Source organism: Myiozetetes cayanensis, unplaced genomic scaffold (genome assembly GCF_022539395.1).
Source record: "Myiozetetes cayanensis isolate MyiCay16 unplaced genomic scaffold, myiCay2020 scf10, whole genome shotgun sequence".
NCBI classification, from domain to species: domain Eukaryota; kingdom Metazoa; phylum Chordata; class Aves; order Passeriformes; family Tyrannidae; genus Myiozetetes; species Myiozetetes cayanensis.
The window spans coordinates 16,521,322-16,539,903 of record NW_026086605.1 but is presented as its reverse complement, the minus strand read 5'-3'; the positions used below and the strand labels follow the sequence as shown (position 1 = coordinate 16,539,903).

Genomic DNA, 18,582 nt, shown 5'->3' with positions numbered 1-18,582 from the left:
CTATTCCATTCTGTCCTTGACCTCTGTACCTGGACTGCCACTGAGGGGAATGGTTGTGATGGTGACAGTGTACACAGTTGTCCCTTGCAAAGTACACGGAGCTCCTTGGCTCAAATCATGCCATTTGCTGTTGCATATGAGTCTGCTTTCACAGGGCAGTGGCTACACTTGCATCCACTGCTCTGTGCCCACAGTAGGCATTCATTCACCTGCAAAATCTGCCTCTAAGAGTTTAATGTTTGTGAATGGCATTCTACAAATAAATAGCCCTAAGAAGACAGCAAAAAGTCTTTCAATCTATGTGCAGTCTGGATGGAAATGGACGCTCCATTTCCTATTAGTGGGCTTTTGAGCCAACTTTCTCCTAAGAGCTAGACTTATTCTTGTGGCCACACTTGTTCTACACAAATAAAATTCTAGTTATTTTAATATTTAAAGTGTTGTTGCAGGGTTAAAAATGTTTTAAATAGTAGTTTGACTCTTTTTTCTTCCTTTTTTTTTTTTTTCTAAATAATACTAAAATAACTCCTACAATGAAAGTTTTCTTCCCACCATTTCCTTTGAAAATCAGAACTTTTCTGTGTATTTTCTCTTTCTATTCCTAATGGAAAATATTGACATTGTTGAAGTCTGACTGGGAAATGCAGACTTAACTGTAGCTACTGCACTACCACAAATTTCCAGTTATAGCAAATATTCAAAAGAAGAGTTTTCTTAGGCATTGCCTATGGACTGTAGAGATTGTAGAGATCCAGACTTGAGAATGAGTTAGAAGTTATAATTACTAAGTCTCTCCACTAGGTATGAGTTACCAAATAGTGCAGAGATCAGTGGAGCTACACAATTAAAGAAATGTGCCATGGCTAATACAAAACTACATGTTTCTGATTTATTTTAGATTAATTTAAGAGACTATAATAGCTCTTACACATCTATAGAACAAATGTTATTAAAATTTATTAGCAGAAGGAAATTTTTGTTTCAGTGAAGCCTGGATTGGTCTGCTTTCTGTAAAACTGCTGACAACAAGCAGTATTGTATAACAGGAACACTGACCTAGATTTTCAGAGGTGGTCAAATCTCAACATGTTTTGATTGATTTGGATGAGTGACTGTAAACTCCTTTGAAAACCTCTGCCATAGGATTTCCATAGATAATTATGTTATTGAAAAAAATGTGTAAGTTTGATCCTGCAAGAACCTCTCTGGCAATATAAAGCAGTATACAGATTTTTGAACAGGACAAACTTAGGAGAAATTATAATATTTCCCAAATTGACAGAAAATAAAGAAATAATGTTTTCTTTGGTATTAAAGGAAGTATATAGATTTAGAGCTTATAAATTAAGCTATAATCCATTTTATTGCTATCAGTCATGTGAGACACTGAACAAAGAAAATCCATGTTGATTTTGATCTTGAAAGTATGATGAATTCATATATTAAGACTAGTGAGTGTTTTGTAGAAGTTTTATAAAAATGCATATGTATCACTGGTCTCACCATTGCCAGAGATTGGAGCAAATTTCTAAAAGCCACCAGAAAGGTATGGGTTACTGATTCTCTTCAGTCTCTGTAGGAATTAGCAAGCTTGAAAATCTCAGTTTAAAAATGGAAACGTTGACTTATTGAAAAGCTACCATTGAAAGCTTCAGGACAATTAATATACATCCACCTTTCTGGTTCCCTGTGTTGAATATGGGTTTTTTCTCCAAATAGAAGCTTAATAATAAACATAATGGAATTTGTAGTGTCTGATATTATCCAGGAAATCAAAGGCTGAAAAGCAGACTTGGAACAGCCCTGAGCAACTGATGTTTGAGAAAGTGAACAAAAACACACTGTCCATGCAAAAAAAGCTCCAACACAAAGCAGAAAAGGAAGATAATTCAAACAGACTGTTTGCATTACATGTGTGAAGAGATTGTAAAGGACAGAAGAGTAAAAAGTTTAATATTTTTATGAATATATGAAAGGTATAGAAGGCTGAAATAAATTTCTGGGAAAGGCCAGGCTGAGTATATTAGTTTAATTCTGTACATCAGCTACTGTTGAAGTGTTTTTTTATACTACATTGGTGTTTCCATATTTAAGTTATGTTTTTGCTAATTTTTAAAGTAATGAACACAGACCTTTCAAATAACAGGCTTCTGCCTTTATTCTTTCAAAATTGGGAGGTGAAAAAAGTAGGTGAATTAGTTCTCTTGGTAACAATCATTCCTATCCTGCTCTAGTTACATGCCTAGAAAATAATTAACAGGTTTTCTCTAATGCTTCCTAAAGATGTTGAAACTGGAGAACAAATATTGACTGAGAGGCAGCAAAACTTGCCTGGACAGGAGAAAATAATGGTTTATATAACTGAAAACAGTTTGTCAAAAACAGAATAGAAATTGTGGAATATCTGATTTAAAACTGATCAAAAGGGTCATATGTGGTGTGTACATGTATTTGGCTATTTGCAGGCCACTCTTAGGTGCTGCTGCCTTTTCAGGACCACACAAAAGGGCTCTTTCACCCTCCTGAGGATCTGCAGGGCCCCAGTTCCTGCTGCTGGGACCCAATCATGAGATGAATGAGCACCCAAGACAGCCTTTTGGAAGCAAGAGGGAATCAGTCATGAGGACCTGAATCAATTCTGGCATGACCAGGCTTTCAGAAACATTAGCAGAAACTTGAAAGTATTATGTTTGCCACTGTTTATAAGGAAAAAGAGAAAAGGAATTTGGGAAGGAGGTGGAGGAAGCAAGTCTGCGCCTTGTAACTGGGTTTAGCACATTGGGTGAGAAGGATTTTGGACTGCAGTGTAAGATGACAGGGTAGGGGGAGGCAGTTCACTCTCCCCTGTGCAAAGATGGGGTGCATCTCATACCATTTGTTCTGCACATACATGTGGACACCCCTTCCCCCAGGTGCAAGCTCTGGTTTTGGGTCAGGAAAAGCAAAGAGAGGCATTTGTTCCTAGCATCTGCTTGGCTGCAGATCAGGGTCAAAGACCACCTGAGCCCATGGGTGTTACGCAAGAGGCTGTTATGAAGGGGCCCAGCCTGCAGCAGGCACTAACCCACGTACCTACTCCCCCTCCAACTCTGGCTTTGTAGCGCAGGGGGTTGCGAAAGCCCCAGGACTACATAAAGCATTCCCTGCCTGGGCACTGCCACCACCGTCAACACTTGGGCTCTCCAGAGGCTACAGGTACAGGCACTGTCTGTAAGGGACCTTCTGCTGTGGGCTGGGGACACCCAGGTGCCTTGCCTGCACATGCATCAGGGAAAGCTGCATGATGCCCTGGGGACCTGGCAGGGCAGCCTCCCTCCCTTCCTCGCTTGTGTGACAGAGCCTGTTTCTGGTGCTATTCTCTGTCTGTCTGCTGCAGGTACAGGATGGCCCACACGGAGAGAGCTCTGCCCTGGCTGCTGCTGCTGGCGCTGGCCTTGCTGGGCAGCAGCACTGCGGAGCGGGACTGCCGAGTAAGCAGCTTCAAAGTCAAGGAGAACTTCGACAAGACCAGGGTAAATCTCCTTTCTCTCCTGGATCTGTGATGTCTTGCCTAGCTCTTCTTCCCAAGCTACAGAATTTGGTATTCAGTAGCACCAGTGTGTTCACATTTTCACTTGGAGTCACAGACTGCAATACTGAGAAAGAGCAGAAGTGTGTGATGTTGCCCACACCTCCACAGATGCTGGATCCTGATGCATCTGATAAAGGAATACTGCAGAAACTGAGGTTTAAAGAATAGTCTCAAACTGTATAAGTAAACTGTCTACGCAAAAGAAGTGTGATGACTTTGTTGTTTCTATGAAAAATCAACACTCTGGTGTTTTCAGATATCACTGCAAGAAAAAAAAAAATCATATTTAGGTCTGTCAAGATCTGCCAGTTGTTAATTTCTTTCCACCAAATTTTGTATTTCTAATACTGGAGAACTGCAGATACAAATAAGATAACTGAAAAAATGTCAATATTTCCACAAACCCTGACTGCAGTAGGATGTATTGGTAGATTTATGCTGTTGAAACAGCTAGATTTGTTTCTTAGACACAATTTGGAGCCATGGTGTCAAAGATCTGTATGCCATTCCCTCTGTCACCTCCCATAGTCTGTAGTGTCTGTGATGTTTCCATTCTTCTAGGTCTGACTGAAGCCTTTTTTATTTCCTTCCAGTACAGTGGCACCTGGTATGGTATGGCAAAAAAAGATCCTGAGGGCCTATTTCTGCGGGACAATGTGGTAGCCCAGTTCACCGTAGATGAGAACGGACAAATGAGTGCTACTGCAAAGGGCAGAGTCAGACTCTTCAAGTAAGCTGTTTGCAGTTTTCCTCTTGTTCCATTTCACTAATCTTCTGCTGCACTTACTGGTGCTCTGATCCTGCCTGCTATCCCTGTGCCAGTCACACTGAATCTGTGCTGTTAGGTTTGACTGTGACGTTTTCTTTGTCTCTGGCTGCAGTAACTGGGATGTCTGTGCTGACATGATCGGCTCTTTCACTGACACAGAGGATCCTGCCAAGTTCAAGATGAAGTACTGGGGTGTCGCCTCTTTCCTGCAGAAAGGAAGTGAGTACTTAACTACAGAAGATGCAGAACTACTTGGAAGCCTAGTTATATTGCATGTCCATGCTGGGGCAGGAAAAAGTACTGTTGGATTTCTTAAGCACATTTAAAAGAGGTAATAACCCTCATACACAAAACCTTAATGTGAACAAGGTAATCACTACTTTTTATATGGAACAGCTGGCTGACTTTCTTTAAACAAGTGAAGATCAGGCCTTTGTATACCTTTGCATTTCTTTTGTTTGTTACCCAACAATATAATCGAAGGTCACTGTTTGGAAAGAAATGAAAGGCAGATGAAGTATTTCGAGACAGTTTAGTTCAGAACTCAGTTACCGGATGTTTCTGCTCTCTCTGAAAAGCCTAATGTCAGACCTAGCCAAGCAGTGAAGAGGATTTAGCAAATGTTATTTTGTTTGGTCTTCTGTCTGAAAATGTAGAGATTTCTCTGTTTTATGAGACAAAAACTATCCTATAAATATTTTAAATGTGTCTATATATTAGTATTTTTAGGTAATTTGTCACACTCTATGCAAAACTAGTTTCTTGAGCCAAGTAGAGATTCAGATGCTTTGTAGCTCAAGACATTTCCTTGGATTGCTTCCAAGAGAAGCAGGTGGAATTTGAAAGTGACAGGAGCTCCACTCTGTCCAAATACACGGTTAAAAGAATGTTTTGAATGCCAATGGCTTTTAAATTGTTGCCAGGTCTCCTCACAACATGCTGCTGAATCATGGATGCTTCAGATTGCTGGCTGAGGCCAGATTCTACCTTCCTAAAAAGCCTGGTGTCCCCCTGCAGGAGAGAAGGGGAGAGAACAAAGTGCAGATGGTAGTGCAAGGGAGAATCTTTTGCTCCAGGAGAGGAAGGTGTAGATCTAACATGCTTTACTGCAAGCACTTAGATTCACTTCTGTGAGCACATGGTGTCTGTGTGACCAGGTGTTTATTAGGTGACATAGCTAAATAGCTCAGAATTCTTGGAAACTGTTATAAGAAGAGGATTTAATGTAGCAAATACACTTCTAACACACATGCAGAGTTGCTTGACCATCTTTTTTCTCTAAAAATATAGTCTAAGTAATATCCCTGGTAGGAGAATGGAGTTTTGAGTCATATGGAACAGGACTAGCATGTCCTTGCTAAATATGTTTATTTTCTCTATAAAACAAACAACTTCTTCTGAAACATGGAATGAAATACTGGACACAGGAATAAACTACGAGCTAATCTATTATAATTAGTACCAATCTTCATCTTAGTATTTTCTTTACAATTATGTCAGCAATCTCTTCTGATTTTCTAGGTTTTACTTGTGTCTCTAACACCTTTGCTTCTTTGCTGTGATTTCTTCCAGACGATGATCACTGGATAGTGGACACAGATTATGATACATATGCTCTTCACTACTCCTGCCGGCAGCTGAACGCAGACGGCACTTGTGCTAACAGCTATTCCTTTGTGTTCTCCCGGGACCCCAAGGGATTGCCTCCAGAGGCACAGAAAATTGTCAGGCAAAGGCAGATAGACCTCTGTTTGGACAGAAAATACAGAGTTATCGTTCATAATGGTAAGAACCTTCTTTTTTCTGAAGAATTTTATTTCAGGGTTTAACAACTAAAGGGCTGGGATTCTCCTGCTCATTAAATATCAAATGCATCAAGTCTTTTACTTAGTGGCTGTAACATTGTATTTTGAAAACTGGACCTTGCAGTAAGTTATTTCCAACTTTTTCTTTCCTTATCTGAAGGAGAGCTAAGGTGTATGGCTTTTTATGTAGCATATCAGATCATCTGAAACAGTAATTAGAGGAAGTTGTAAAAAAATTAAATCAATGTACTGTGAGTAAACATAGTAAGGATAGACTTTACAGTTGTGATAAAAAGTAATTGTGTCTCTTTAATCAGAACTCTTTGCCTTTTTTCAAAAATCTATTTGAAAAATTCTTTTAAAAGTCTGTTAGGGAAAATCAGAAGCCTTGGAAGGGATCCTTATAGCAGACCCTTTCTCACAGGTCCTCATGGCCAACAAAAGGTAGTGGAAGAGGGTGGGGTAGTGGAAGAGGGACATATCCCTCATACTGGAAGCATGATCCTATCTTGAGTCACACAGTCAGGCTGAGCTTGCAGCACAGGGAAGGATACAGATTAGTTCACTTCAGCTCAAGTACATTAGACAAGGCAAAATAATAATCATCTAGAACAAAACATAATGTACTTTCTGATAAAAATTACACCTAGACTGGGGATAGTAAAGAATGAAGAAGAAAAATCAGAATATTTAGAACAAATAAAATAGTAGTGTTCCTGTACCTACATTCCCCTCCCATTCTGGAAGACATGACATCTGCAGAAGACTTGACCAATGAATCAGTGAACTCCCAATGTAACAATGTGGCAAAAGAGTTAATGTGATGCTTGGATGCATAAACCAAGACTCACATAAGACTGTTGTGCTTGGCATAGGTCTGCTTGCTATGTCACATTTGATGATAATCATAACTGGAAGAGTACTGAGGATGAACTAGAAGTTTCAAAGAAGAGCAGAGAAAATGATTGAAAGAAGTCTGTAAAATGTGTCCTCTAGTGAGTGCTTCAAAGACCTCGATATTTCTTGTTAGAAAGAGATTAAAGGCTGACCTGAGCAAAGTCTGTGCTTGGATAATAAAGGACTTGCAAACATAGAAATAATAAATTTAAATGGATGGAACTTTAAACTGGACATTTAGAGCAGAAATAAATAGCCATTTGTTTAACTCCAAAGGTCATTAACCTTTGGAACAGTTTACCAAGAGCTGATATATGTTCATCACTGAAATCTGTAAATCAAGATTAAAAGCTTTTCTCAATGACATGTTAGAACAAACAGGGATTGACTGAAGAAACTTCTGTGTCTCGTAAAGAAAGTCAGAACAGATGAGCACAGTCAGCTCTTGTGGCTGTTCATCTGCTCTATAAACAGGGAGGAAGATATTGCCATGTTGTAAAGTGGGTATGCTGATAACAGGGTGCCTGAAAGATCTGCTAAGGTAGACGGTGATCAGTAACCTGCAAAAAATACCTGATAACAATGGAAACAAAAATTTTGTCCTGAATGAGAATTTGGGGACAACATAAGACAGTTCAGACTTATGGCAGTCAAGAATAAGAGACACCATAAATGCAAATGAAACTGACTTTTGTGAATGAGTTGTATGATTGCATAAGGGTAGGATAGAAAAGAAACAATGCCATTATACAAATGGACAATATTTTTCTGTTTTGTATCCTGCATTCACTGTTTTTCAAATGAGGTAGAGCAAGAATGAAAATTTCTGAAGACGAAAAATCAAATTATGAGATGATTAGGGATATATTAAATCTAAGATAAAATGTAGATATACAGCTGTGATTCTGAGAGCTGTGTGTTATCGTGGTTTCTTGTATTTTTGTCAAGCTCAAGAGGAAGTACTATCCTACTGTAAAATAAGGATATTGGGCTAGTTCAAGCCATGGTCCAATTCACCATGGTGGAATCTGTATTTCTATTATTTCTACTCCATATGAGGCTTGCAAGGCAATAAATGTATTGTCAATCTCTGCAAGAAAGTATAAACAAAAAAGAAAAAGGGAATATATTAATTTATCCATAATTTGTGATATAATTTTTTCAAATATTTCAGAGCTTCTATATAATATGTTTGTGGTTTTTCACAGAGTAGAGAACCAATACTGTAATTTAAACATAAAACCTCAGAATACCTTTTGAAAGTTCAGCTTTAAATATTCTTTTTTACTAACCTTAAGTAAAAAGTTGATCATGCTTCCTCTAGTTTGTTATAGAAATATGAAATCTACCAAGTTGCACTGTTCTTTGTCTGCCATCCTAATTTATACTCAAATCTTAGGTGTTGAGGGCTGTGTTTGATATATCAGATATAAACACTGAGTTCCATACTGTTTGTAAAGAGAAAATAGTAGCCCCGGTCCTTTTTTGTTGAGGATTATGCCAGCATTTATCTTTATGAGCCCAGCACCAAAGTATAAATTTAAAGCCAACAACTTGCATTTTACCCTTTATGTAATCAGGACCTGTAGTTACTACATTATTAGTTGATTCTGAATTCTCCAGTATCATTAACCGAAGTTCCTGCAAGGCAAGTACATTTGGGAGTGAAAGAATGATTGTGAGCTAAACTGAAAAAAATCATTTATTGAAAGCTTTATATCAGAAATTCTTACACAATTCACTTAATTCCTTATGTGTGGATTGCAAGCCTTGCTGCTTTAGTTTTAAGTCTGCCATTAAGAGATACAGATTTACTAACAAAACAAACCAACTTCAATTGTCTGTGTTGACCTGCATCCCATTGTTACTGGGGTAAAATTCTGACTGACGTTAATAGATGCTGCAATAACAGCTTGTGTCTGTTTCTAATTGTGCATACTCTGCTATGTCTTAAAGCTAATTTTTTTCCCAATGATTTTTCATTAGCTTTTTAAAATAATACTGTACTCAAACTAAGTGCGTGTGTGTGTGTGCCAAACCAATAGATGTACAAAACTTACCTTGATTAAAAATCCCCCCAAAATAAAATATGTGTTCTTCGTATACTGGGTCTTCAAGGCAAAAAGAGAAGCCTAGGAAATGACAAGATTTTTGTTCTAACTTACATTGCATTTCTGATGGTAGCTCTTTTTCAAATACAGATCAAGTAATGATACACTGAGTCTCTTAGAGTAATAGCTTGTTATTTTAAGTTATGCATTGTGAGTGTGGATATTAAGTGAGAATACTGGTAAATATAATACAGTGTCATGTCAGCAGAAGTGAAAGCTGAATTTGCTGGTAGCATTTGCTAGAAGCAAAAATTGTGAATTAAAGGGTGGTATATTCCCTCAGCTAATTTACTATTGCCATTAGAAGTTTTGGAGGTCAGGAGATTCTTATTTTGATGAAAGACATTCTTAAATTAATAGTTTTTAAAAGGCAACTAATTTGAAGCTTGATAAAGTAACTAAATAACTCTTTTATCACTGATCTGTCCAGTACCTTATTTGCCAAAGTATTAAAATGCTCAGGACAGGTGTAACAGGTTGGATGAATTCCTGTTTTGTTCTGAGTTGAAAATTCTTTGGAATTATAAACTGCAGAACAAGGTAATGGCATTATTATTACTACAGGTAACAGACTGCTGGACTCAAGAGCATTTTAAAGAAATTAGACATGGATGCATTTTAAGTTCAGTGAACGTTTGTGTATTGTAATTTTGTCTTGGGTGGTTGAAAAACAAAATTTTTGGTTTTGTGTGTTTCAGGATTTTGCTCTTAAGGAGATCCAAAACTATGGAAAGAAACCATGTAACAGCACCACGGATGTAAAGTTAATACATTGATCCGGTGTTCTCTGGAAAATGTTTCAAATGGCTTTGTTTAGATTTTGAATATATTTATCTGAGCTGTGTAGCTCACCTTGTTAACAAACCAATGAAACATTTTAATAAATTTGGATTACAGGGAATGAATATTGTTTGTATGCAAATCTGTATATATGTAGACATTGGTTTTCTTAGTATAATGTTATTTTAGTGCACTGTTTTTAATTGGTCTCAGATGGCATTAAGAATTTAATCTAGCTTTTTTTAGTGGTTTCAATTTCTAACTGAAAGAGTACTGATCATAAAACCCAAAATACATGTATTTTAATTTCTTTTCAAATACAATGTCATATTTTTTCTAGAAAATACTTAAAATCATTCCCAATAAACTTTTAGAACAGAGAAAGGAATTTCACTGATTACCTTTATTATATGACTCCTGGAGACATTAAAAATATGCAACTTTTAAAAAGAACTATTTTACACATTACAATTAACCAATTTTTTATTTATTCTTTATTTATAAATTAATGTGCATTATGTCCATATTTTTAATTTGAGATGTAACCAAACTGATCAGTCAGTTGGTGATAATACATGTTTATCACCTTGTTTCCTACATGAAATTGTTTAGTTGGCTCAAACCTAGGCTCAGGCAGTCAGTCATCGAAGCATAATCAAATTCTCTTTTACAATGGGATTGAAAAAAGCAGACACTTTCTGAGGATGAACATTTTCAGTAGAGAGTTTATGTCTTTTACTCAGTAGAAAATAACAAGTAAAAATGGATCAGGTGCCCTCTTGATATAGATTCATTATACTTCATTAAAGTTAATGAGATTTATGCCATCTGAAAATGTACCCTCATAGAAATTAATTCATCTGGCAAGTACTTATTTCAGCTGTTTTACATTCAGCAAGTTCACTGCCATATTCCTATTTATTTCAGTATAAGAGGAGAATTCAATCCATTGGATTAGATTGCACAAATCTTACTGAGGCAAAGCAGTGAAGTCAAGAGAATTTTACTTGCAGGAAACAAAAATACAGATTTAGCTTTTTGTCCCTCCTTCTCTGGCATATAATACTATATCAGAGTGACCTATTCGACCTTCAGTAGTGTAGACAGCATCCAAAGTGTGGCACAACTCAGACTTTAAATAATTATCTGGTGATGAAAGACAAGTGTGGCTGTTCTTGGTTACTTCTTCTTGCAGTGGTTTCTGTACCTGCCCTATGCCTTTCAGGGTTCCCTGTACAACAGAGAAGAATTTCCTGACATTTACGTCTGAAATGGGCAACATTATACAAAATTGGATTGACAGCAGAGTTGGCAAAAGTAAATAACACTATCCAGAAGAAAACTGATGGCAAAATATTTAAATCTTTCTCGAAGTTCTGAACTAAAATTAAAAAAATAATTACTACTATTGGGCTCCACATAATGAAGAAGGAGATCATCAACAGAAAGAGGGATCGGAATAGTTTGTAGTCTTGCTGGGAAACACGGATCTGATGATTTTCTGAGTAGGCTAAACCAGCATTTAAACTTCTTCTTGATGCTTTTGTAATCTGCAGCAAAAGAGAAGAAAGTAACTTTCACTGAAACATAGAATAGTTATTAACATATTTTTACAAGTGAAAAAGATGATCTTGGCACATGATCTTTCTATTTTCTTTTGAAAAGTGACTGCAAAAAAAGGCATTGCAGAAGTCTGTTTGTACTTTTTGTCAATGGTTCAATTTCAAACATTCTCACTTCACTAGCAATTTTTTTTTCCTCTCAGCTGTGAACTCACCTCAATATTAGTCAAGGTGGTTGTTCTTGTCATGGCTCTCTACCAGTCAAAAATACTTTTCAACATAAAATAGAGCCTTAATTACTCATGAAATCCCATTAAATTCAAATTATTACCTCATTAGTTCTATCTAAAGAAACCCATTGATTTCTTTCACAAATGCAAACTGGAACATAGTTAACAATCCTTGTTGATGCGCAAGAAGGAACCCAATCCAATTCTCTTATGACCACGCTTATATTATAAGGTAGGTATTAGAAGAAGCATTAGTTTATTATGGTAACTAATTTTGAATGTGAGTGAGATTATATGTTGCTTTGTGTCAACTTTTAGCTTCTCGGTTAGTAATCAGAATTGTTTTCAATGAACTAATGTGAAATCTTACAGATCCTTTCGTCACTATGAATATCTGTGTTGTGTAAAAGTATTTTCTGATATAATAAACCAGATTATGGGTAGTTTGGGATCTGGTATTGATGGGTGTGAATCATCTGTCATTAGGTAGAATACTGAATCTCAGTAACTTGCAGAAAACTCTGAATCTTATGCTCTACATCCCTGCCTTCACTGAAATTGGCATGGCATAATTAAGTCTATTACGTTCACATATCTAATGCAAATAAAATAAAACTGAAATCTTTAGCAAACAAACATTTATGTAAATAACTAAGATGCCACTTTATACCCTGCATGCATAAAGAAGGGATATTTTCAAAAACCTTGATCAGTTTTCTGTCTGAGAAGGAAAGCAGAAGGTGTAAGACTCTTCCTGCCACTTTTATGTGAGACATTTCCCTTTAGCAGAAACTGCAGGAAGGATAACACTAATACTAGCAATACTTAGTAGCTTACTGCTTCAGGTAGAGATGAAAATGTTTAGAGAGAGAATTTGTCATTTTTTCTGCAGTTTTCTGAATTTGTGACAGACACAGATGGCCCAGAATAAATTCTCATTAAGAACCTAGATATCTTCCAAAGATTTCAACAGAATGTAGGGATGTAAATCAAAACCTGTGATCCAAAAACGGGCTTCTCAGAAGGTGCCAAGCCTGAGAATGGAACAGGATTGTGGTTAATAAGATGCTATCTCATCTTAAGGAAGTGCTCAGTGGAAATGGGTGTCATTGATATGTTGTGGATCTCTTTTTAATTTGTCCAGTATCTTGAATCGAAATACCTATCACTGGACATCTGGACCACACTTGGACAAACAGGAAATTAGAAGTCAGATCTGTGTGAGAGCGAAGAGTCAATTATATCCTGCTATGGGCCTTGAGCCTTTTTCAGTTCAAGAGAAATGGAATGCATTTTAGTGTCTCTGTTACCAAGCTGGAAAAGAAATAGGAGCTTGGCAGCGTGTCTGTCTTGTAATCCAGTATTACAAACACTTTTTTTGGCTTCTAGCTCCTTTTGTACCATTTTGTTTTCTACGTTTACTTGTAATCTGGTGTCTGCAAGGACAAGACAAAATCCATTCCTGTCCTAGTCTCTGACCAAGAACTGTGTCAGCCCTTGGCTGGCAGTTTGCAGTTCTTTCAAAGGGCTCACACTCCCCACTGACTTGCTGTATGATCTCTGCCTACAGCAAATACGGGGTTCAAAAAGCAGGTGCTTTACTACACTAGAAGAGGTTTACCTAATGCATTTTCCTCAAGGTTGTAGTAAGCTTATATAGGGTACAGAAACTACAAGCTGGTGATTTTTACTACAAGTTTAAGCCCAATCAGTAGGCAAAAACATGTAGGGACCAGATTCTAGGTCCTAGGTTCACTGAAATATTGGCAGCTCTTGTGCATGTTTCTGCAGTCCCTTGGTGCTCAGCATTTCATCAGTTAATTACTTGCTGAATTAACTGTGTATTTTGAGGTTCCTCTCCAAAACCCACAATTTTTCTTATACATAGTATGAGAAGCTTAATTATCCAATAAAGAAATCAAGAATCTTTTGGGGGCAATTGCTAAAACCTAGGCATTGCAGTGCCTAGTTTGAAGATTTCTAGATCTTTCTCACTCTGTTTTTGGAAGAGAAGGGTATACAAAATCAGGTAGCTTAACAGGAATTTAGTTACTAATATTATGCTTGCTAGAATATAGATTAAAACTCTGTGGTGTTGCATGTTTTGGCCTGTGTTTCAACAGTTAAACAACATCCACTTAGAAAGAAAATGGAAGCAGAGAGGTTAATTTACAAGGTGTTTGCAGCGTTTGAAACTGTGGAGGACTAAGTATAATCTAATGAGATCTGTGTGCTAGAAACATCTGCAGAAAGCCAGCGAATCCAAAAACTGGATGGATTTGTTTCCAGTACTGGCTCTCTCTGCTTTCCTACAAATCTCCTATGACTGGAGTTTAGGGTCAAGGAAAGCAAAATCTAGTTTTTAGTTATTTCAAATGCTTGACCCTTTCAGCATTTAGGACAATGACGGGTTTTAACTTGAACAACATATAAGTGGAGAAGTGTATTTAATATGTATGAAGACAAACTTTGTGTTGAGTCTCAGGTAATGTGCTATTTAAGCATGTTCTTAGTTGAAATGTGTAGGCTGATATGTACAGGTTGAAGTGCTTCATTTTATACAAACTTATAATTTATTGATCAAACTACATCTGTTCCCTTTAGGTGTATTTGTATTCAGTGACAATATGTCGACGCCTAGTGTTATTGTTTACTTCTCTTGGTTCTACAACAAAATGTAAAGGAAAAACATACCTGTAAGATTTTGGAGTAACTGATGACAATGACTAATCCTTGTATTAGAAAGAAAACAATAGCAAAGGTCATATCCCAGACTATTTCTCCTGCAATGCTGGGCCAATCCAGGGTGCAAATCTGAATGTCCTATTTACAAAGAATGAAGAAGTAAAGCAACATTGTACCATCATTTTTACTACAGCATTGTCCTTTTCTCCCTCTATGCCTATGGAAAAAACGACTGCAGACAAAACTGAATATGGGAAAACTTTCTACTTAGACAAGTCATGAACTAATGTATTACTTCATCGTTTTAAAAGCCCATACAAACAGATGTGTCTGCAACTGGAATACTGGCATAAATTTCATATCAAATGCTAATAGCAACTTAAAATTGAATCTTACAGACCTTAAACTTAATAATGTACTTAAGTGTCAAGTCGAGTGTACTTTTGTATACGTTTCAAAATACTAGGCAGAAAAATCTGTGCATGGCCATTTGGTACAGAGGAGGCCACGGGTGCTGTGCAGCTCTCCCAGGATGCTGATCCCTCCATAAGGGGAAGCGTGCTGGAAAGGGGATCTCTGAGCCGCACTGGGGAACGCAAAAAGAATTGCAGCCGCTGAGCGTTCCCCATCTAACGGGACGGTCCGCCGGGAGAGCGGGGCGGAGTGGCGGCCGAGGGGAGCTCTGGGCGCTCCTCCGGGCACAGCCGCTGCCCGCCCCAGGAGCGACGTCCCTCGGTGCGATCTCTCTCGGCGACCTCTCCCCCTCTGTGGCAGAGGCGGACGAGCCTTCCCCGCCGTCTGGCCCCGCGCCCCCTCCCCGCTCCGGCCCCGGCGCGGCTCCCGCGGGCCCGCCCGGCGCTCGCCCTCACCTGGCCCGGGGGGGAGGGCAGCTGCACCACGGTGAAGAAGCAGCACAGCGGGAGGGTGGCGAGGGCGGCGAAGCCCCAGATGAGGAGCAAGGCGGCCACCAGCACCTTGCGGCGGCGGAACGCGGCGTGGCGCAGCCGGGCGATGCTGACGACGCGCTCCAGGCTGACGGCCGAGAGGGAGAGGATGATGACTGCGCCGCTCAGGCTCACCACATAGAAGAGCATGTGGCAGACCGCGTCGCCCAGCACCCAGGACTCGGTCCAGCGCACGATGCCGATGAAGGGTATGGCGGTGATGAAGAGCAGGTCGGCGCAGAAGAGGTTGAGGACAAAGCAGTTGGCGGCGCACAGCCTGCGATGCCGCCGCACCAGCAGACAGATGCCCCAGATGTTGCCCGCCAAGGACAGCAGGAAGACGGAGGCCAGGGCAGATGTTTCTCCGACGCGCAGGGCCGTCACGTTGCGGCCCCTGAAGTCCGAGAAGAAGGGGAAAAAGGTCCTGTTCCCTCCGGGTGCCCCCCTGTACCCCAGCATGAGGGAGGCCAGCGGGCATGAGAGTCCCACCATGGACAGTAGCACTAGCCCTAGGGGAAGGGCTGTGCTCCCAACCACCACGGTGGCACCTGGGGTGCCCTTCCAGCACAGAGCAAGGGTCTGACTGCCATCCCCCTCCCTCCTCTTCCTCCTACCCCTGCCACCGAGGGCTCTCCTGTGCCAGCCGGGTGGTTTATGGCCCTCGCGCTGGAGTGGAACAAGGAAGTGGGAGAGTAAACACGGTGGAGCTCACACAAAGGCGAGGCTGCTGTGCATGAGGCAGTAGTGAGGGGATGCCTGACACCTCCCTGGGGAGGGTGTGGGTCAGCATGTTGGCACCTCCATGCCAAGGGGCACAGACCCAGCCACCTCCTCTAGAGCCAGCCCTGATCTGCTCAGCTTTCCAGAAGGGGCCCCTGGGGTGCCAGTGACCTGGGGAGGTCACCCAGTCAGCTCCCATCCATTGTGGATGTGCGTGGCTTAAAACAGGGATGGCTGCCATACCACTCCAAGAGCTCTCCTCAGGAGCCTGGAATAACCAGCACTAGTCTAGTGTAAAAAAAGAAAAGAATTTATCCATTGCCTTCTGTCTTGACAGTGGCATTTGGAAACAGCAGACCTGTACATTGCTTGTGCTAACTATGGAGAAGTGTCACTGCTGTGTTTTGGGGGATCTGTTTACAAAGTTGATCCAGAATCTTACCCATCTGTGTCATGAGTTCTTGCTGGAGAAGGCTGTTAAAATAAGATAAACCTAGAAAATATCGTATTTTCTCTGCACTTCAATTCCTGGAAGCAGTTACTCAGACTGTAAATGAAGATAGGCCTTTCCACTTACGCTCTTCCTTCCAGATGATTTGGAAATAGACTGGGAGTGAAGCGCATAAATTGTCACAGACAAGCAGATAAGGTCTCATAAAAGAAGATAAAAGGTTTTCATAAAGTATGTAAACAGTTGTATAACTTCAGACAGCTCTGGATGCATTCGTTTGGCTCAGTGCCAGTGTAGGTGCTCAGGGGTGCAGTTACAGGCTGGGTGTGTGGACCTGCACCTTTTGATTAGGTGAGAGTTATTCCAAAGCAATGTGCAGATGGGACCTGGTGACCGGGTGGTGCTTCTGCAGGACCCTGGGTGTGACCCTGCCATCAACCACTTATGCAACAGCATTAGTGGGGATTCCAGATTAGTGGGGATTCCAGAAACTCAGTCCTTCTAAGGGACGATCTCCTAATGAGGGATGACAAGAGTGACATCTTTCCTGGATCACTTCCCACATCTTTGCCAGTGCAGAATTTACATTGCTTTTAATTACCATGTTTTCTCTTGAGCTATCTATGCTGTCTCATCAAACAGAGAGTTTGCAGGGCAGCCTAAACAGGTGGATGAAGTGCTCCTACTAACTCCTGCTGATCGATGACCATATGAAATGTGGGCACAGTTGCTGTTAAGTGGGATGGACTATGAACTCAAGTGAAGACAATATAAAACGTTACAAAAAACTTGTTGTTTTTTTCAGCCAGCAACACAAGCAACTGGCAAGTTTCTTGATACACGTACTTTATTCTACATCACTTGATGGGAGAAAAAAATCTGCACCTACACTGCAAAAGTTTCAGCAAATTTAATAGTCTTACAGATAATTTGTATTTATGATCAATGCTTGCAATATCTAGCCACAATTTATGCTGGCTCTGCTATGGACTGATTCTTTAAAATGGTTAGTGAATCTTGAAATACAGCAAATACCTTCCAATTGCCAACAACTTCACTGATTTTGGGACTTTTTACAATCTGACAAATTTATCCCAAAGCTCTGGACAGCTGGCAATAGGGGTGGTGTGGTCAGTTCTGAATAGAGGTGGGGATTGGCGAAACAGCTATTGTTAAAAGTCTGATTGTAACTGTGTGCAAACTTGGAAAGCATTAACAGGGCAGGTGGGGGACAGTTGGAAATGGTATCACAGATAAATACAAATTGTGTTATGAATAAAATCTTTAGTCTGTTCGGCATTAGTGGAAAATGAAATTAGAAACTGGGCCTGTCAATTCAGGGTAAAAGCAAACACATTTGAAACAGAATAGGGGAAGGAAAATATGAAGTGAAACATCCAAAGCAGCATTATTGAATAAATTAAGATACTTTCAGCCAGGGAGAAAAGGAATGCCATAGAGGAGCAGAAGGTTTGAAAATGAGATGATGTGTGAAAGTATCTAGATAGACCCTTGATCTTCTTTAGAAAGGATCACCTTTAGCTTTAGTCCTTAGGTGTGAGGGAGAACCTTACTTACTTCACATAAGCCTGTTGTTTGCTCAGGGGAACCAAAGCAAAATGCTGCTTTTAGTATGCTGTTAGTGAGTGAGCTTCACACTGGCTTGTGTACAAAATACTGTGCCTGGGGACTGCAGAGGTGTGAAGAAACATGCACGTTTCCATGGAGTTCAATCAAATGAATGAGAGCTCAGTGCAGGAACAAAAATAATCTGATTACTCATGGGTTTTATATATCCATTATCTTAAAAAGTAGTTTTCTTTTCCCTTCCATGAAGTACAAAAGCTGTATTTGCTGTTGGGTAGGTACAGTCATAGCAACCACCACAATGTGAAATCCGAGGAAGGGAGGAATCATAACCTTGATAGAGCTACTCTGGCATTACTGTAATAGGTGGGTACTGTGTGCGGTACTTGCACCACAGCTGCTTATGACAAGGAAGTGATTAACAGAATGCTTGGAAACCTGTTATGATTGCTTAACGTATATAACTTTTT

The 18,582-nt window shown here is 39.7% G+C and overlaps 2 protein-coding genes across 3 annotated transcripts; one reads left to right on the top strand and one right to left on the bottom strand.

Moving 5' to 3' along the window:
• Positions 1–3,054: 3,054 nt before the first annotated feature.
• On the top strand, positions 3,055–10,058 carry RBP4 (retinol binding protein 4). Its single transcript, XM_050305518.1, has 6 exons — positions 3,055–3,195; positions 3,377–3,512; positions 4,165–4,301; positions 4,453–4,559; positions 5,913–6,125; positions 9,852–10,058. Exons 2-6 carry the CDS (start codon positions 3,384–3,386, stop codon positions 9,863–9,865), a joined length of 600 nt encoding a protein of 199 aa, XP_050161475.1. The 5' UTR covers positions 3,055–3,195; positions 3,377–3,383; the 3' UTR covers positions 9,866–10,058.
• Positions 10,059–10,536: 478 nt separating this feature from the next.
• On the bottom strand, positions 10,537–15,831 carry FFAR4 (free fatty acid receptor 4). 2 transcript variants are annotated; one of them, XM_050305515.1, is made up of 3 exons: positions 15,280–15,831; positions 14,420–14,548; positions 10,537–11,483 (listed from the first exon to the last, which is right to left on the bottom strand). In XM_050305515.1, the coding sequence occupies exons 1-3, from the start codon at positions 15,811–15,813 to the stop codon at positions 11,076–11,078; spliced, it is 1,071 nt and encodes a 356-aa protein (XP_050161472.1). In that variant the 5' UTR covers positions 15,814–15,831; the 3' UTR covers positions 10,537–11,075. The 2 variants fall into 2 exon arrangements, with proteins under 2 accessions (XP_050161472.1, XP_050161473.1); XM_050305516.1 differs by having other exon boundaries at positions 15,385–15,831.
• Positions 15,832–18,582: the final 2,751 nt, after the last annotated feature.